Source organism: Cotesia glomerata, linkage group LG7 (genome assembly GCF_020080835.1).
Source record: "Cotesia glomerata isolate CgM1 linkage group LG7, MPM_Cglom_v2.3, whole genome shotgun sequence".
Lineage (NCBI taxonomy): Eukaryota > Metazoa > Arthropoda > Insecta > Hymenoptera > Braconidae > Cotesia > Cotesia glomerata.
This window is the reverse complement of record NC_058164.1, coordinates 22298334-22318391: the sequence shown is the minus strand read 5'-3', so window position 1 is coordinate 22318391 and position 20058 is coordinate 22298334. Positions and strand designations below refer to the sequence as shown.

Here is a 20058-nt window from a genome sequence, read left to right as displayed (position 1 = left end):
GATCAGCTTTACTTTCCCCAGAAATTCCCGTCCAGCGTCGACCAAGAGAGAAAGAGATATCTATATATATAGAGTTTATATCGACATTCACCAATTGGTTCCCATGGTCACCCGTGACGCAAGCGGATTATAGATTAAACGATGGCGAGACAATTTTCTCCTGGAGCCACTTGCTATGAGGATATTCACTTCCTTCGACTCCCACACTTTTCTCTCGGTGTTCATCAGCTTCTTTCTATATTGCTCTTCATTTAATAACCAGTGTGCAATAAGTAACAACAATAAATGACTCTGTCCTCCGTCTCAGACCGTCCAACTGTCAATCAACGCCACAATCATCTGAGGAAGATAATATTGATCAGATAATGAGTTTTTAATCGTGTCCTTTATCCCTGTAACGGATAATGATAGTGAGTGACGGTAAGCAGAGAATGTGACAATGTGACGACGAGAACGTCTCCAATGATTACGACACGCTGTGACGTTAATTAATTACTCACCGCTAATTAAATTCCATTCAACATACAATTACTATTTAGCAGGCCTTATTGTTAACCGGGTATTTGTATTCAAGTGTCTTAAGGATAAATCACTCTTGTCCCGACTCGTCACGAGACGTTGACTAAGCGCCAACCATTGAGGCCTGAGTATTAAGACTCTTTTGGAACTATCAGCAAACAAACTGCACAACTAGATGGAGTCAAATCATCACACTGAGTAAAAATTATTGCGCTCATCACTCTATATGCGCATATGCTCAATACACTGTATCGCAATAATCACGATCCACAAGGATCCGGACATCGTACGCCTGTATCGCTATAGTTGCGATACTCCTTACTACATGTCACATTCTTCCAAATTGTACGTATCGCGATTCCACAAAAACTAAATTCCAAATTTATAATTGATACTAGTAAATGTTTTGCCTTTAAAATTGTCACTATTAAAATTATTATGCTGTTAATATAAATTAAAATGAATAAAAAAATTATTGTGTGGTTTTATGAAACCACGATGCAAATGAAACTTTTTTGGATCGTTGACATTCAACTAAAAATTTTCAGAAAATTAATCACCCTTGCCGCGATTGTGCTTGTAGTCATTAACGGATCTTAATGAAATTTAGTACACATGTTTCTCAGACGATTATCTCAAATAAGTTGAAAGATTAGCTAAGTAGGTCAATAAGTTTAGAAATAATAGCTATTTGAATTTTTCTGAAGATAGAGGAAGTTGCATTTTCTGTCTTGTTATTTTTAAAGAACATTTAATTGAAATAAGATAGCTTATTATTGAAGTTATACTTCTTTTGGCGCGTTTAGATGAGAGTGAAATTTTTGAGCTGCACGCGCATGATGTCCCAAAAAAGCGACATGATGAAGTTGGCCATCAAATATACTTAAAAATATAGATTTTTTTTACTGACTAACCTAACTTATATACAGGGTAGTCGAAAAGTATCCATTGAAACGTTGTTATTTTTAAATTCGATAGAAATACCATTTAATATGAAATATATTATTCATATTAATAATCAATTCTAAAAATGGTCAATTAAATATTTTACTTTTTATTTAACTTGGTAATAATTTCTTTTTAATTAATATTTTTTCAAAAATAATAACAATCTCATGAATTAAAATACTTGAACTAAAATATAAATATTGTAGTAAGGTAAAAGCCCTAGTAGCTGCTCATATACCAGTACATGTTCACTCCATGTATTTGTATATCTATATCCACAAATATAAATATACAAATACGTGGAGTGAGCATGTACTGATACATGAGCGGCTACTGGGGCTCTAATCTTACCTATTATATTTAGGTATCTCTTTATTGGGCGATAGAATAAAAGTTTCACTTTAAAAGTTTGGAAAATCTAAATGAGCATGCCTTAAGCGCTCATGTCATACTCAAATTATTTAGATTGAATGCTTACATTACAATTTGTTAACTTTTTCATAAAGACTTCTATACTTTTTTTTGTTTGAATTTTCTCGCGAGTGGTATTATCTCCTCTGTAGGTTGAGCTAAAAAAAATCTTAACAGATAATAAAACAGTTAGTAATTATACCATCATGTATGTATAGTTTCTGCTTGTTTATAGTTATTTCAATCCTATTTCATGAAAAATATTAAATATGGCTGCCAAAATCGCAGAAAAAGTCACCGAACTGACAGTCGAAAAAAATTAACTGTATTGAAACGGAATTATTTTGACACGCAATTTTCACAAGGGTTTTGGAAAATTCCCTAAGGAATAAAACAAAAACAAATTAAATCGTGAAAATAATTTTTGACAAAGTTTTTGTGTTATCAAGCCCAGTGCTCATGTGAATACCATGCTCTTATTCATATAATTCGTCAGAAAAACGAGTTTTTCCTGAGAAATCTTATTTAATCGATAAGAAAATATTTTTAACGTGTTCTGTAGTTATTATTATTTATCTCAATATGCCTTTTATACATAATTTTTTTTTGTTTAAATTATGAAAATCACGTTTGAATCGAAATCACGATTTTTAGACGAGAGTAGAGCATATCTGTGTGCTTCGCGCTTAAGGCATGCAATATTGTATTATCAATTTTGTCACAATAAACATTCACGAGTAACATAAGAACTTGGTTATGAGTGGTGGCGCTGCAGACGTGGATCGCGATAATCACGATACGTTTTGCCGTAGCAGGGAAACATTTCTTTACGATCACCATACGTATTAATAAATTCACAATACACTTGAGTCGTGTTACTCCGGATTCGAAATTCCGTGAAAATAATAAAAATGTTTTGTACTCATCACGATACTATACGTCCACGATCCACTGGATAGAGAATTCTCATTTCTTTCTCAACATACCGAATTCTTTGACCCGGGAGCTAGTTTCAGGTTATTAGCACCACTCTTTGAGGATGAGGAGGCACTATCGGCATAGCATGATGTACCGTCTGATGTATCTGGGTTATCCAAAACAACTAGCTTGGAACAGACCAGGGGGTACGTGATGTACAAACAGGAAACTAACTGCTCGGCACAGCAACTAAGGGAAGAGAAGATACTACAATAGTTGTTAGTTGTTGTAGTTACACTCGAGTGCAGCGCATACATTTACAATAATAACACCAGTAGCTGTCACTATTATCATTATTGTTGTGTAGTGTGTAGCCGAGATGAGCTGCCAGCTAAGTTAACCAAAGCAAGTAAAGTGTAAAGCGAGATAGACTCGTCTTCAAGCCCGATGAATAACAGCTACATGTGTATCATTCATCATGCATTATGGATTGTGTATCCCTTAAACATATTTATACACAAACTTTTCAGATATACCTGTCTCAGGGATGTATGTTCCGTCTGCATGTGGGATCAGCCTTAACGTAGCCTTCACTGATGAGATAATAGATGAGTCAGTTGCGATTAGTAACGCAAGCTTCAAACTCTATGATACTTCAGATACGCTTACCAGGCGTGATCACCATTCTATCATTTTCACGTTGTCATCTTCATCTTGTTGCCTTGCTACTAAGTGTGTTGGTGGATCATGCTGTGATATGATGATCGCCGATGTACGATGCAAACAAATTCATTCGCTAACTTCTTCTAGAGTGATGTGACGTATGTCAGTGCTCTTGTAGCTGAGTTGGCACCCACCCGACCTACTTAACGTGCTCTACATACATTTTTATTAGCTTTTATTGATTGGTGATGAATACTTTGACCTAGATCACTTTTTTGAACAATCGTAGAGCTTAATCAGGTCAGCATCGCGTCAAACGCAGAAAAGCAGTGTCTTGAAAGTCCAAAGCTAAAAAAACTCAATTACAGAGAGCTTTGTCTAGAGTCTACAGTGGTTACTCTCCAAAACGCTAGTTGAAGTAGAAGTTAATAATTACTTGACTCTGAAAAAGTAGCAACAAAAAAGGCTATGGAGCTCAGGTTTTGCTTGATTTTTAACGCTCGGGCAAAAAGAGGTGTAAAAAGAAGAAACGTAACGATTGCGCGAGCTGTTAAAGGAGAATGCGGAGGGTGGCGGAAAGCAGTAGCTTTCCAGCAAAATCGCTCCTTTCTTGGTCTACTTGGTCTTCCTTGGCAACATCATTGTACTATTGTACTACTGCGTTGTAGAAGCCAGGCTACAGTCTAACGTTAATGGTACTTCTATTCGTAAATGTATCGTTAGTGAGTGCTAAGATAAGCAACTCTCACTGAACACTGTAATATGCAGCCCCTGGTTCTGGCCCGCGATCAGAATTACCTATACTAAGCGAGCAGTACCATCAAGCCCGGCTATATACTAATTACTAAAGTACACTCGTTTCAAGCAAGAACGATCTTTCAAGATATTTTAATTTTAGTAATTCATTATTTGCTTATGCTTTTCGCGAAAGAGTTACAAGGAATTAAGTGACAATTACGTTAATTGAATGTTTGGAATGTCTGGAAGTGCTATTTTTAACTCGTTTCCTAACAATAATAATTAAAAATTCTTTTAAAGAATTTTAAATCAAGATTTCGAATAAAGGGTAAGAGCTATGATAAAATTGATAAAGATTTTTTTTTTATAGAGAATTTAATTATAATTAATAATTTCAAATTAATTAAAAATTTTGCATCATTTTTTTGTATCTTTAAAAGTCTTCTAAAAATTCAAGCTCAAAGTTTTAAAAATACTTTTTTATAGTTCCTAAATCGAAAAATTAGTGGCAGCTTTTGATTTAGAATTTATTAAATAATAAAGATATGAAACAATTGATGAGAACCTTTGAATTTTCTATAAGAAAGGTCTCATCATTTTTTGGTATCTGCAATTTAAAGCCCAAATTTTGAGCTCAAAGTTTTTAAGATCTTTTTATTTGATGCGTGATAAAAATTAATCGAAAAAATTGATTAGAATCCTTTCTTTACGGGATTAAATTCCCTACAAAAGAGATCGTTGATCATCTTTTCGTATCTCAAGTGTTAAATCCAGAATTTGAGACTTAATTTTTTTTATCAAAAATACGCAGTTCATTATCAATAGGGATGATCAAGAATTAAGGATGTGAAAATAAATAAAAAAACATAAAGGTTAAAAATTATTTTATTTAAAAATTAGTTGTATTCATATATTTCGACAATATATATATATTAAAAACTAACATAAAATAAAATAGAGCGTCGTTGAAGTAAAAAGTTGGCTGCGAATAAGACCAAGAGCAAGTGGTACCTAATTATTTGGCACTTGTCGAGCAGTTAAAGGACCCTCGCTCCTCGATTCGGCGTCTAAGATCGATAAGTCGGTGGCAGATAAAAATGAGGTCGCCTTAATTGTCTCCGAGCAAACAGTAGAGAAGCAGACAATAGATAACAGACAACAGACCGTAGACCATAGACCATAGCCTTGCATGCCTCGCGATCGGCGGTTTGACAGAAGCGAAATGAGCCGACCGTTGGAGGGTGTGAGTGGAAAAATAAATTGCGAAGAGCGGCACAACAAAAAATAAAAATAAAAACAAGAAAGAAAACAAAGAAAGAGATAAGAATAAGAAAATTATGAAGCCTAGTGCAGCTCAGCGGTGTCAATTTCTCTGTGGCTTAATAACGCGAGATGCCGGCGGTGGCAATTTAGTGAAACCAGCATTATCGAAAACTGGAAGCAGATCCCGGACCCGCTGCCCGGCGCCCAACGAAGCTAATTCCAGCCATCTGTCATTTGAACAGCTATGATGAGTTAACAATCAAAACATGCTTTAAAAGTCATTGCAATTATCAATACCTTAATTATTTATTCACTGCAGACCCACCTGTTGTTTTTATACTTGGCCAAATTAGCGCTTATCGGATGAGGAGTCTCTGTTGGGAAGAAGGTTGCTCCGTAGAAGTCGAGGCCGCGGCTCAAGAGCATCGATGTTTCTTCAACGCTTGCCAGGGTCACGCGGATTACTGGTGGTCCTGTATAGATCGTCGGTGGTTCGTTGCTGTTCTCACTCTTCAACTTGTCGTTGATTGCTTTCACTGAAAAGCAACAAACGAGAGTTTATTATCAGCAAAGTCGACGAAAAGAATTGGTAGTAGTTGTAAGTCCTTGTGTTTTATAATTGAACCAACCATGTTTTATTTCGATAAAAATTGAACCCAAGATTGTAGATATAAATATGAAATAACACATAAAACTTACAAACAGTCGCCGTGTTGAGTGGTAACCTGGTGACCTCAACAATAGACCGATATTTATAGAGCGCATGTCTTATATCATCCTCCGGCAACTCCTCAGGGACATCAAGAACATAGACAGTGAATATTTTAGCAGGCCTGCAGGGGATTGCCACCTTTTTATAGAATCTCGCGCCAGTCACTTTATGAAATCCTTTTTTGTAAACCGCCTGAAAGTCGTCGATGTTGCTGAACTTGAACAGGATTCCAGTGGCTGTCTTTGTCAGCGAAAAGGCCCCTCTGTAATCAGTTAACGATAATGATGACAACTTTCATAAGTTCCCAAGATGACCCCATTACTTGGTTTTAAAAACTGAGATTGTTGAAGCCAGAGAGGGTTAAAGTGGAGCAGCTTGATGTCCTATCAGCACGAATGAGTGAGTAGTCCTTATCAGACTTAAAGAGCCGTTGAGAACATGCATTTATTAGTGAATAACCCGGAGGGTTGCTGAGAGCAACCAGGACTAGTGTTCTGAACTTGGGATGAGAGATAGAGGATAGAGAAAGATCTATAGTACCGAGGGGCTTGAGTTGGAGCGACTGGAAAGTGGATTGTCAACGGGGTAGAAAAGTGGCTACCAAGAACAGGATTCTACACCGGGAATAAGATACTGGTACGTGAAATCGTTAGGGGTTCACGACAACCGCTATTCCAGTTCAAGTTGAATGAGCCGGAGAAACCGCGAGGGGAATTCCAAGAGCTTCTGACTCGCCGGAAGTTCATTTTCTTCGGAATGGTCTTCGTACTTATCGTGCTCAGACTCTGGTCTTCGCTCTCTCTTTCCACTATTCGATGAATAAACGTTACTGGTATGCAGAGTTAGTAATAGTGCTGACATCATCTCACGAGAGCAACACAAGCGCGAGATAGGAAACTAACAGTCACCAAGATTTCACCCCTCAAGATCAGGGCAATCGGCGAAAATTCAGAGTTACAGTGAGTTATAGATGCTGGATTAGGAGTCGGTTGACGGTGGTTAAGATTTTTATTAGCAAAGTGTCTTACCGAAAGTTCATCTTGTCGCAAATGGTAGCAGCCTTTTCAACGGTCAGCTCATGACTGGGTGTGAGAAGAAAGGCACCTTTGGTGAGGAAGTCGTGTTCACTGATCTCCGAGTCGGTATCATGATCCATCCAATCGCGCTCCTGACCAACAGCACCCTCTTGGTTTAATCTGAGAGTTGAGCTATTCTTCGAAGTCGACATATCCTTGTCGTAAATCCCACTGGCAGATTGTTCCAATTGCGACATCTTTTTATAGTTTATCAACAATGCTACTGGAGGGGCTCAAGGACCGCTATATAGATTAAACCGCCTTATTCTTATTAATAAGATGCGTTATGTTACGTCTGATCGAGGACAATACAGTTTATATTGAAACACTGCCGTCTTGGTAGACTGACCGCGTATCGCTGAGACTCGCCTTTTATACTGTTGATGAGCGAATCAAGGGATCTGGTGCTGTTATTAGATTAGTGATGTCTCGATGATGCATAAAGGCAAAAACGCTTGCGATCAAATATGGCCTTTTACTGGTTATTTGACGCTTAACTATTCGGAGCGTTCCAACCAGCATTGATCCGATTCAATAGCAGGTGATGCAGAATAATAATAAGAGTAAAAAAGACGAATAAGAGTAACTAAGACTCTCAAGATGATGTTAGTATTGATCAGCAGGAAGTGGATTCAAATGTAGGTGGCTAATCAACCGTTAAGTTTTTGCCTCCAGACAATGGAAAGATGCGTGGGATCGCTAATTTGATGATTTTATGAACCGATATCCAGTTAATTGCATCAGGGCCAATGTCTATTTTAGGTGTCACGGTTCGTCGATTATTTTTAAACTCCATTGTCTGAGTGGGGCGATGTTAATCAACGGCTGTTAAGTTGAGTGGTTCGTCACTGACTGCCCATAAATCACCAGATCTCAAAGTAATGATTGTGATTAATGAAATTCTGGGTAAATTGGAGAGGGGAAAAGGGAGAGTAAAGTGAAGTGGTGTAACGTACTAGTGTTAGTGCGATAATAATTTTTGAATATGCTGAAAATTAATTACCAATGCACAAGAGGAACTATAAATCTTGTGTAGATGCATCTTATAACTACGGGGTAAGTTAGTGCTAAGGTTTGTACACGTTGTTGTAGCTCTGTTGCTAGGCGCGAGAACGCGAGAGGGTGAATCGGAACCGCAGCGCAACAGCAAGCACGTGACTTAGATCGATCCAACGTTAAGGTAGCATCCAAATATAACGTTGGATTCAGCGCGTAGAAAATGGGCCACGAGCCGTGATTTTTCACAAGTGTCCTAGCCACAAACCCATTAGAGCATTGGTAGTATTAAACCCCTCAGGACACCTACTGCCGTCTCTGACTCTACCCCTTGTTTCCCGGTCTAAAAACCTCATTTAGTTTTCGCTCTCTGTCAGATTACCTTTTCATACGTACCATTGAACAACAATAGCGCATTTGGATAAAACAGTAATCTGGATCAGCACAACATATCCAATTCCTAAATTTAACACCCCCGAATTCAATTAATTTGCATTTTGCATTCTCTGTTCCTATCAGGTTGCCCCTACTCCTCCTTTTTTTTTGGGTCTAGATCCGTTTGCAAAAGATATTGAGATAGAAAACGATAATTATATGGCGTATAACCATCGAAAAGGTTTAAAATCAAATTGTCGGAATTAGCGGGCGAAGGAAGATGGGCTGTAGCTGCAGAATTGGTAGCGGCTCGTGCCGAACCGACCGACTAATTACTTAACAAAGCAATTACGAGCGCCTTCGTCCAATTATACTCGCCACACCCTCGAGGCTTCTGCTAAAACCAGAATGAGCTTTTCTGGAAGTAACCTCTGCTGCTTCTACCTCCGGTGGTGCTTCTTAAGGTCCCTTGGCTGATGTACCCAATGTTGGTACACACTTGCTTCATCATTCCTCACAGAAGAGGAATTTCGTATTGGGGTGATGGGTAATCACCCTGATGCGTTTGTTCATTAACTATTTATCCGGTGTGACGTTGCCTAATCACATCAATGTTCTCATCATTATCAAGAAAACCGAAATTACATGACAGTTACTGATGTTTGTCTGGAAGTTTGAACCTCATTGGGATTGGCGGCAACGAAATGAAATCCAATAAAATTCAATAGATCGAATGAATGAATTGAAGAACGATGACTAGATATTTCGACTAGCCAGAAATGGACAACTGTCTGCAAAGGCATGAATCGTAATTGCCCGGAAATGGAATTCGGATGGTGCCGCTTCTGTTGAACAGAGCAACAGCAATACAAAGTGAGAACCAAGAGCTGTTGGGCTGGTGGGGCGGGGTGGACAGGGGTTCAAGAGACGTCTTCACAAATATGTCGAGATACAGGCTCAATATGTGCAGACGGTCTACGTTGGCATGACCGTAGATCCGTCGGGAGTAAGGAGTGAAGGAGAAAGGGAGTAGGTAGCAGCCAGCCAGTGTTAGGGTGGCATCAAAAGGGAACCAGAAGAGAGAGAGAGGGTTGACGCCGGTGGCCTGTAACTCTATGCCTCGATCAATAGAGACGGTACAACATTGAGCGGCACGCAGCTGACTAAATCCCCCGGGTTGACTTTGAAGCTACGCTATACCTCACCATTTTCCCATTCACCGTCGTTCAAATCAACATCTATTTCCTATTTATTTTCATCTTCCCTTGCTAATCCGACAACCATGGACACTCGCAACAACAGGAATATGATAGTCGATGCAAGGATCAGGACTCAACAACATCATCACCACTACCTTGTTTGACGGATTAAACGCATGTTAATTGGATTAGTGTTTTTATGGAGATATATGTATGCTTATGAGGACCGGAGAGACACCGATAAAGCTTTAGTTGATAGTAATTACATAATCGATCAATTTTTATGCATGAGTATCTTGAGAGACTCATGAGTTATGCATAGACCGATAGACCGGAGAAGCTTGGGCAGGAGCTGATGCAACCTCGTTGTGATTTCATCGATGGATGAAAGGATAAATTACACCGTGTTACCTACTGGTAAAGTTACTACAAGACAACAAAGGGTTATTGGCGACAAGCAGATCAACAAGGTAAAGCAGACTAAAGATGAAACTTTTTTGGATTTTTTAGCCTATGGTCACAGTTTATAGTCAATGAAACAGGTTATTTGAATGCTGAATTGGAATAAAGTCTTAAACAGTTATCATAGAGGTTCACACCGAGGACCGAGTTAATCCTTTCAGTCTAGTTTGATTTTGTCATGTGTAATGTCACGGGTACGCAACTAGCCAGCCGTAGTCTGACGGCAATCTCTATGGTAATCGCCCAACCGGTTTTGGGCGGGCTCCACGATGTTCTCTTGGGATTATAGTAGCTCTGGAATCTCCAGCCATTTCAAATGTCTCCTGTCTCTTCGGCTTGGCGTAACCATGCGCTGGTATTGCCACTGTTACAGCTACTGCTACTGCCAGTATTTGCTTCGAGAATAACAAGGGAAATGCCGGTTGTTTAATTTAGTATCCGTGAATCTATGAAATATAATGCTCGGGATAATCAGAGGGTCATCAATCATTTCCAACGGCACTTGTCCTTCTCCTTGTTGGTTCTGGGTTATATTTTCTTGTAGCTATACTTGATGAAAACAGGAAGTTGTTCGTAGATCTAAGACCTCTAAGAAGCGTGAACCGTCGGACATGAGACATGAGACAAGAAGTGTTCCTGTGTAAGGTTACGGAAAAAAAGCATTAGTCGGGGCAATTATCCTGGGAGGACGAGACTCTGAAGTTACGGTGTCTAATGGCAGTGCGCTTCCTGGCCGCACCCTCAACAACACACTGAAACCACATCGACATCACTAGTTGAGAGAATTGTGTCCCCAAGGGGAACCAGCCACTCCCTCTCACACATAAACACTCACACGCACACTGTCAGTTAGAATCACCTAGTTTTTTTACACAACTCGATCGGCTCTTTATTTATATTTATATTTGTATTTGCTTTTGTTATTTACTTCCCACTTTCTCCGGGCTATCGATTTCTATTTGCCTAAACATTGGATACTGAAATATGTTTAGATGATAAACAAAGATAACCAACTAAAGTAAGTTGAAAATTTCTCCGTAGAAAAAAAGTTTTCTTTGTTAGATAAATTCAAGGTCATCTGGCAACGCAATAATCAGCTGCAAAATGGCATTATAATGAGTATTCAAACTATTAAAACTTGTACAAAACTTATTGCTTGCAATAAAAGGTCGGGTAATTTAAGTTCGCGAGAAAATAGTCTCGCAGGTGACTATTAATATAATAAGCCATAATATAATATAATATATATTATAAATATATAATATTATATAATATAATATTGTAAAATGTGTAAGACGCCATGAAAAAATCCGTAATAAGAAAGATAGTCGTCTAGAATATAAATCGCGTTTATAATCCTATAATACTCTGGCGCTTGAGGAAGAATCCGTGCGAGGAAGCGAGTAAAGGATAGGACAGAAAATATAAGGGTGATGACGGTACGGGATATGTAAGAGAATTCTTCTAACGATCTGTCTTTGTTCGTTCGGCTGGTAGGTTACGGTGAAATAGCAGTACCACTGGCAAGCAACCTCCGGTCTGGTCCTGCCGCTACACTAGGCTATGTATAGGCTAGGATACATAGGTACCTGGCATATACTGTATAGCCTGGCATAGTACCGAGATAAAACGATGGCTGTAGGAAGGAAGAAAACGTTTTCTACAGTTTTTTCTTCGTTAGTTTCCGCTCCAGGAGCCGCAACGTCACTCATTCATCTCTTTCATCATTTTACACTTTAACTTATCCTTTTTTGCCCTTCTATTCCCTTTCTTCAGTACTGTTATTCCCCCTACACTTGTTCCATCATTATTTGCGGGAATCTTTCCATTCAAATGGAACACAAAAGGCCGTACACTGACGTATTGCGACTGGTGTCGTTCTTCAAATCAACTCATTAATTGTTTTTCTCATGAGAAAGAATATTTTTAACGATTTCCACCTGGTTTTGCAAAGAGTAGTTGATAATTGAAATAAACTCCGGTTAATTACACTCGCTAAGAGACAAAGATACGATAGGGTAGCTTTTGCTGGATTGCCGATCACTGAAAAGGGATACGACGAGGTGCTAACACTCCCCTAGCGTATACATTAGGAGACCAAGCCGTTATCATCCTACTAATAAGCTCATTAACATGATAAACTGAACACATATCCGCGTGTAAACTGCCCATGAGGGATGTCCATAACCGGATTATTCAGTCCACCCGTGACGTCCTCGCGTCCGATTCCTAAAAATTTCATTGAGCTCTGGTTAATTAGCGAGATGCCTAACTGCTTTGGGGATCAAGGAGTGCATTCAAATTCCTCCATTACGTTGATGATACTAATCTCTATGATACGGTTGATGGATCATGCCAGCAAAAAATAGCAACCTACATTGATTCTTTTTAACTGGTTTTGGGTCAACCTTAGTTCAATAAAGAGCAATGGAAATAGGTTTGAAAGGTAGAACTGATGCTCCAGGGGTTGAATTAAGTGGAGCAGCCGTTACGAATGTGACATTTTCCAGTTCTGTTTCGGATACGGAAACTGGAGCTGATATTGGTGGAACCGGTACTAGTACCACTACTGCTAACGGCTGCTGGAATTTAATCCAAATCCAAACACAGCCAGAGCAGAGTCGTATTAGAGCGAGAACAAAGAGACGCAGGTGCATTGAATCCACGGTATCAGCAAACTGCGATGCGTCGGTTTATACAACACGTGCACACTCCAGACCGCTAATAATTAATCGATCAATTCTATTGGTGCATTTCGTGAATTTAACATCGTTTTTGTTCTATAGTTTTCTGCTTCCATTAAACATGGCATCGTACATCATCAACTAAGATAAAAAAATTAATGATTTCTTTTGGTATCACCCAGTCGACTATCGGAAAATCTTCAAAATATATCAACAGAAAGTCTAAAAATACTCTTCATCATCTCATAGACTTCGACCAATTCCTGCAATAAAATGAAAGACTGATCAACTAAAACCTTGAAGCAATTAGCAATAAAGTTATCAACGATGACTCACATACTTATCTAAATAGGCATATAAGCATCAAGGACTATTGAAGCACACACCCACAGGCCTGGTTAAAGTAAACTCATCATTTAGAGTCCAGCGGTTTCTGGGAGGCAAGAAGTAGACAAACGTCGAGGGGAAGTATCACGTCCGCAAACTAACCAGATATGGCAATAAACAATTACTTAAGGCTCTGTTACACGTGGCACACCCACGCATTAGTTGGAGTAGCGTGGCGCACCCATTTCTGCGTCCAACATTGTCTTCGGTGGGTTGGGCCGCCATGACATTATATTACGGTAACAATACTCGCCAGACTAAATCCTTCTCGATATTATTAACCTAGCGCATCAGCATCAACGCACGCCTCATTATTATTATCATTAACATCGATCATTGTTGTTGCGGTTGAGCATCCCCAAGGCAGAAAGGGATGCCTTCTTCGCATAACAGGTAAGCAAATATTTCAGGTTTCAGTTTTAGTTTCTGTTGTTCCTGTCTTTCCAACCAAACAATTGCCCAGTAATTAACATCCGACAATCAAACCAAGTACATAAAGGTTCACCGGTAGTTTACCCGCTGGATATTCAACGCACTCGTTAACAATGCTGCTACTCTATCACAAATAGCGCCCAATGGACGTTCTCGTGGATGGGTCAGCTGTGTTAAACCTCATTACCGATTGAACCAACATGACTAGACCATACATGACCTGCCAAATGCTGCCATTCTTTGAAGCTTGATTTATGGCTGGTGCTCTAAGCGTTTCAAAATTGGGTTCGACTGCCATCATTAGACGAGTTGCAATTATGGCTAGATCAAAAACTGAGGTTGTGGGTTCGAATCCTTGACAGATCAGTTTTTATTTTTCTGCTTTAATGGCAGTCAGTAAGTCAGAGAAAGGCAACTAGTTCATCAATTCAAGCAATTAAACTCTATTTCGTTGCTCAAATCAGTTAGAAAAGATAAGCCACAATGTGGGTGCTAAGGCCGGAAGCCGGCGCGGAAATATAATCCAAGAATGACACGCGAGATAGCGTGACATGGCTGTAAATAAATAAAATCCAAAGCTATTGGCTAATCGTAATTCTCTTATCGTTTTCTCATTTCAGGACGTACGATGTTGAAACAAAATTTCACTGGTGATTCACTTAAATCTGGCTGATAACTGCCCCTGGGTTGGTCTGCAGCTCCAGTTCGGGAGATTTGCTAGGAGTTAGGATGTTGCTCGTCCCCTGTTTAGCGGATAGGAGACGGATTGCTATCTTGATGCTTAGCCTGAACCCACTCCACGGCGCCACTAAGTTTGCCCTCTAATGAAGATTGACTTTGGGGATGATTGGGCGCCTTGGGATTACTACTCCTCGAAAGCACACTACACAGAGGTAAGAGCACTCCTTAATGCACCCGATTGATCGATCTATTAAACCATCATTCCTGACAGTGTTCCTTCATTAGTTTTTATTGCTTAGGTTTTTTTAACTTCCTGCTAAGAAAATTGAAAATTTTCAAAAATCGGGAAGTTATTGTTTTTACCCCCTTTTTCGAAAATCGAGTTTTCATCAGATCTCGACGTTTTGAGGTCCTAGGAAGCTTTCCTGACTATTTCCGCGGTGATGTCACCGTGTCTGTATGTGTGTGTGTGTGTGTGTGTGTGTGTGTGTGTGTGTGTGTGTGTGTGTGTGTGTGTGTGTGTGTGTGTGTGTGTGTGTGTGTGTGTGTGTGTGTAAATCTCTCATAACTTTTGAACGGATCATCATTCAATCGAAATAAGCGGCGTTCTGAAGAGTTGTTTTGCCCCTAGAATTCTGATACTAATTTACAGAATTTGAGTCGATCAATTTTGAGAAATCTCAAAAATAAAATTTCCAAAAATTAGTTTTTTTGAAATATCTTTCAAACGGCTGAACCGAAAAACTACTCAGCTCTTAATCTCAAAAAACCACGTCGATTGCCACCAGTCCAGTCAAAATCGGTTGATTTGTTCGTGAGATATCGTCGAAAAAAATTGAAAAAAATGTTTTCTTCAGAATTTCTATGAAATTTTTAGTCTGACCAGTTTACGCTTAAAGATTTTTTAAAGAATTAAAAAAACTGCGTTGAATGCCGTAAACTGTGAGAAAGTCGGTTAATTCATTCAAAAGTTATTGCAGTTTGAAAATTCAAAAAATAGTGTTCTATAAAACTTCCATTAGCATTTTGAGCTCGAAGAGCTCAAAAGCACAGAACATCGATTTATTTGAGCTCGGAGAGCTCAAAATTACACAAAAATTATATTTTTGAGCTCGAAGAGCTTAAAAAATAAGTGAATTGTTGAGCACTTAGGTATGGAGGTAGCGGGAAGTTGCAAGGATGGCCTTTAGGGTCAACTGTTTTCCTAATTTTTTCAACTGGCTTGAAGTTTTAAGTTTGAGGTGGCGCTACGGCTATTAAAAGTTGCTCGAACTTCGGAAAACGATTCTGGATTTTTAAGTGAAATTTGTAAAAAAAAAGTTTATCTGTTAAAATTTTTTGAGAAAAAGTCAAACTATTTTTCCTAGCTACTGAATATTGAATAAACGATGTTTTATTATTATTATTTTTTTGCGGCCAATCATAGGCGGCTGGCGAAGATTGAATGTGATATTGAATTTTTTCTCGAGACTAGGGTGAGGAAGGCTGAGGAAAAATTCCTCGGGCACTTAACGACAGTTTAATTCGCTTTCTGGGTCGCGGTATTAACCGCTTAAAAAAGATAAAGAATGAAGAAAATAAAAATAATAGTTATGATAATCATAATAACCTAGGTACAGAGCTAATAGTGCTGTCGAAAGCAATTTTAAAATAGAAACTTTGACGTTGCGGTTTTTTATTCGGTGATTAATATTCGATGGAAAAAATTTTTAATAATAAATTTTTTGACAGACGGCGATTTCATTCCCGGAAACTTTACAAACTATTAATTGGAATATTTTGATTTGTTTTTGGAGTTGAGGAAAGGGGAGGCGCCGTCAGCTTTGAGGAAAATTAAAGGAGTCTTAATTCGCGGTTAATTAGTCGGGAATCTTTGATTCAAACTGAGCAGTTCTGTGTTAATTTTTTTTCTTCTGAAATTCGTCAGACGCCGATAAAGTTTTTTTAAATGTATCAAATTTTATATATAATTATATAATTATATAATAATTATAATTATAATTATATATAATTTTAATTTAAATTGAATTATCTGATGAATTTTCTTTTGAAAAAATTCTTACACTTAAAAATTGTCTAATCAATTATTAACAAAAAAATGAAATTATTTATTTAGAAAAATTATTTGTGCGACGACCTAGATCTTGATATCCCGAGTAAAATGAACTCTTACAACCCCTATTAACCACTAGTCTTTCATAGAATGAACCGCATTAATATTTTATTAATCGATTAATCAAAAATTAACCTGTGACAGATCAAGTCGCGCAACGGCTTATTTCACGCAGAATTTCAAGAGATTTTCCAGTAGCCACCTTTTTTTATTATTAATTAATTACTTTTCAATATATCCTTCGATATTCCAACTACAATACACAAAACAAATTATAATTCACTTTCAAGCCTATTTAGCAACAAAAATGTCATTAAAGTAAAGTAATGATTGCAAAAAGCATTCGTTGACGGGTGACAAACGACAAATCTACTTAACATATTAAATTTCCCGCAAATTGACGCGACTCTCAACAATTGAGTTTTTAATTAAATTCGTTCACGCTCCCATTTATCCAATCAGCCGCGTACATTTGTCCAATTGTTATCTTACTCGCGCACACACATTCTATTCCGTCGGTGTGTATTTTTTATCGATCCTCATCGCGTCTAACGAACTATGGACACAATCTATTGAACCATCAGTTGGTCATGCGGGCAGATGGTTATCCGTTGAATCTATCAACTTTTTGTCCAGCTTTTATTTTTTTGTAAACCTCATTTTTTTTTTTCGGTTAACCATTTCGCCTTTTTGTTGGTTAACAATCTGAATGATCATTTTGCTGTTACAATACAATAAAATGTTTCGACAGATAAAATTGATATTGTGCAGAAATTATAAACGTCCTGTCCACGGAAGCAAAAAATATATTTTCAATCATAAGCCATCGGGTAATTGTAAAATCAATATGCATTTTTTTTTTTTTTTTTTCAGTATATAGGAAGTAATTGATTGATAAATTGATAGTACTAAAAATTATTTCTGAAAAACATAACCGATCTTTCAAATTATTATTTTACCAACTTTAGATTTGTTAATAAAGAATCCCACCAAAAATAACTGTTTAAATCATTTTAGTTTAATCGCAAACATTGAAATAATTCAAAAACAGGTGATTGACACTCGAACTGACATCTTATTATGCAGCGTCGGTTTTTTGGCAGTGGCGCTCTCCAGCGAGATTTGTTGTCAGTTTCTTTTTGTTTAAAGGGTTGGTAAGAAAAAATTTTTCATTTCCTTCAGCTCTAATCCTTTTGTTGAAAAATTTTGCAGATGATTATGAAATAAGCTCGTAAAAAAAATTTTTTTGATCTTATTTAAGGACAAGGACAAGGAAGAAGGTCTTTAACAAATCAGACACAAAAGAAAGACCGATTAAAAATTAATCGACGGGCAATAACGTAATGCCGGTTATTACGGAATGACTTTTACAAAATCATAAATGGTTAATACGAGTGAAGAAAATGAAGACAGTCACGCGAGAATCGGGTAACCGTGTATAAAACGCACGCGAGCAATTTTGACGTGCATGTGGATGGGATAGTAGATGATAAGTACATAGCAAATACATATAGAGCAATAGAATATTCAGTAGCCAACCTAGATTTTAACGAGAATTGTGTGTAACCTGTGCACTGACACTTTGTTTGCGAATCCGCTCTCGTTTTCATTTCCCCCTTTTTAGCTTTACTGTACACTGCAAACTGTGTGCATTCAAAATATCTCTTACTCACTTCTTTCTACCTTTCTCTGCTCCCTCTTTTTACTGTTACACCCCACAGAGTTTTAAATCCACTCCACACTATCCAGCTATGTATATACCCGACTATCTAACTCAAATGTTTCATTTCCCTACTTTTGTTTTTAATTAAAACCTTTACCAGTGTCCTCTCGACCTCATTTCACTCTTGCATACAGATATATATACGTATAAATACATTTGGGGTGACGTTGAACAAATTTACTTATTTTTACTTTTTCATCAGAGCCAAACTTTTTATAAAAAATGATCCAAATATTGAAACTTTAAATTAATAAAAACAATATTACAAAAAAAGAAAAAAATTTTGACTCGAGGGTAAATTTTCTTGAGCCAAAAAATTAATTTTTGCTTTAAAATAACTTTGGTCTTTTTCAAAATTTTTTTGGTGCAAGAAATTTTTTTTTTTTTCGTAGTTTAAAAATCCAAAAAATGCAATTTTAGATAATTATTTTTAAGAAAATTATTCTAGCGATTCTTTTGAATTTTCAAACCAGATTTGTGCATACTTAAACATACACAATATAAATTTTTACGTCATTGCGTCATAAACTTTTTTGTCAAATATTTTAACACAATTTTTTTGACGCAATGATGCAAAATTTTTTACTGTGTATGTCCACCACATAAATGAAGTAAAAATTTATTTTTAAAAATTTTAAGTGCGTACCCTTGAATAATTTTATATTCTTGATAAGAGTATAATTTTCTTCCTTCAAAAAAAAATTATTTAAAAAAAGATTAAATATTTTTTTTTTGTGAAAATTTTATGCTTGAAAAATTCCTCATATTAAATTTTAAATGAACGGAAATTAATTAAAATCCTTGGAAGGACAGCGGAAATAGTATAACACATTAAAAAAACAGGAAAGCTTCGAAATCAATAGAAATACAAAGTTTTGTTGGACGTTGCACAGAAAGAATGGTTCACTTGAACCAAGAAAATATTTTTCTTGCTAATTATTTTCTTGGGCGATAAAAAAATTTTTTTTTGACACAAGAAATTTTACTTATCCCAACAAAATTAATTCTCTTGCTTCAAGAAATACGTATCTTGATCCAAGACAATTTATTTAAATCAAGAAAATTTTCTTGTTTTGAGAAAATTTTTCTCTTCCTCCAAAAAATTAAATATCTCGATAATAAATTTTCATTAATATTTTTATTGACTAACATGTCAAATGAGAAGATCAAATAATATTGAACCATTTTCTTTCATTCAATATGTATAATTGCGTGCTAAAATAATCTAAAATGGGTATCAAATATTCAAGAGAAAAATTTTCTCAAGGTGAGAAAATTTTTTTCTCAGCTGGAGTAGGTGGCGCTGCTTCTCTAAAGTACCTAAAAATCTTGATCCAATATAAAAATTTATCGTATCAAGTATTTATGATAATTTGAATAAAGAAAAATTACTTCCACCAAGAATAGAATTTCATGACGAAATTTTTACTTCGGTTAAGACAACTTCGGTCTTCCTTCGGGCACCCGAAAATTTACTTGAGCCAAGAATTTTATTCTCCAGTCAAGAAATCTTTTTTTCCGTGTGGCCACTGAGTCTTGTAATTTATTAAATTCAATCGTAGCACACTTGATGAGAGAAATTATTTACAGGTTCAGTAATTGCATTCAATTAATGCACACGGAAATTTCATTTAATCAAGTAAGCTTGACGCAATGTTTAAACAAGATATGTATCGCTCTCATTTATAATGTTATTTACTTTCGACGATAAAATTTTAATAATTCATAGCAACAACCCAGATACTGAGTTCAATAATT

General features: G+C 36.9%; 1 protein-coding gene across 4 annotated transcripts; it reads right to left on the bottom strand.

Annotated features, from left to right (window-relative positions):
• Nucleotides 1-5544: 5544 nt before the first annotated feature.
• Nucleotides 5545-7595, bottom strand: LOC123269853. 4 transcript variants are annotated; one of them, XM_044735739.1, is made up of 4 exons: nucleotides 7201-7595; nucleotides 6160-6434; nucleotides 5786-5996; nucleotides 5545-5729 (listed from the first exon to the last, which is right to left on the bottom strand). In XM_044735739.1, the coding sequence occupies exons 1-4, from the start codon at nucleotides 7443-7445 to the stop codon at nucleotides 5720-5722; spliced, it is 741 nt and encodes a 246-aa protein (XP_044591674.1). In that variant the 5' UTR covers nucleotides 7446-7595; the 3' UTR covers nucleotides 5545-5719. The 4 variants fall into 4 exon arrangements, with proteins under 4 accessions (XP_044591674.1, XP_044591671.1, XP_044591672.1 ...); XM_044735736.1 differs by having other exon boundaries at nucleotides 5545-5687; XM_044735737.1 differs by having other exon boundaries at nucleotides 5545-5687; nucleotides 5758-5996; nucleotides 7201-7594.
• Between the last annotated feature and the right edge of the window lie 12463 nt (nucleotides 7596-20058).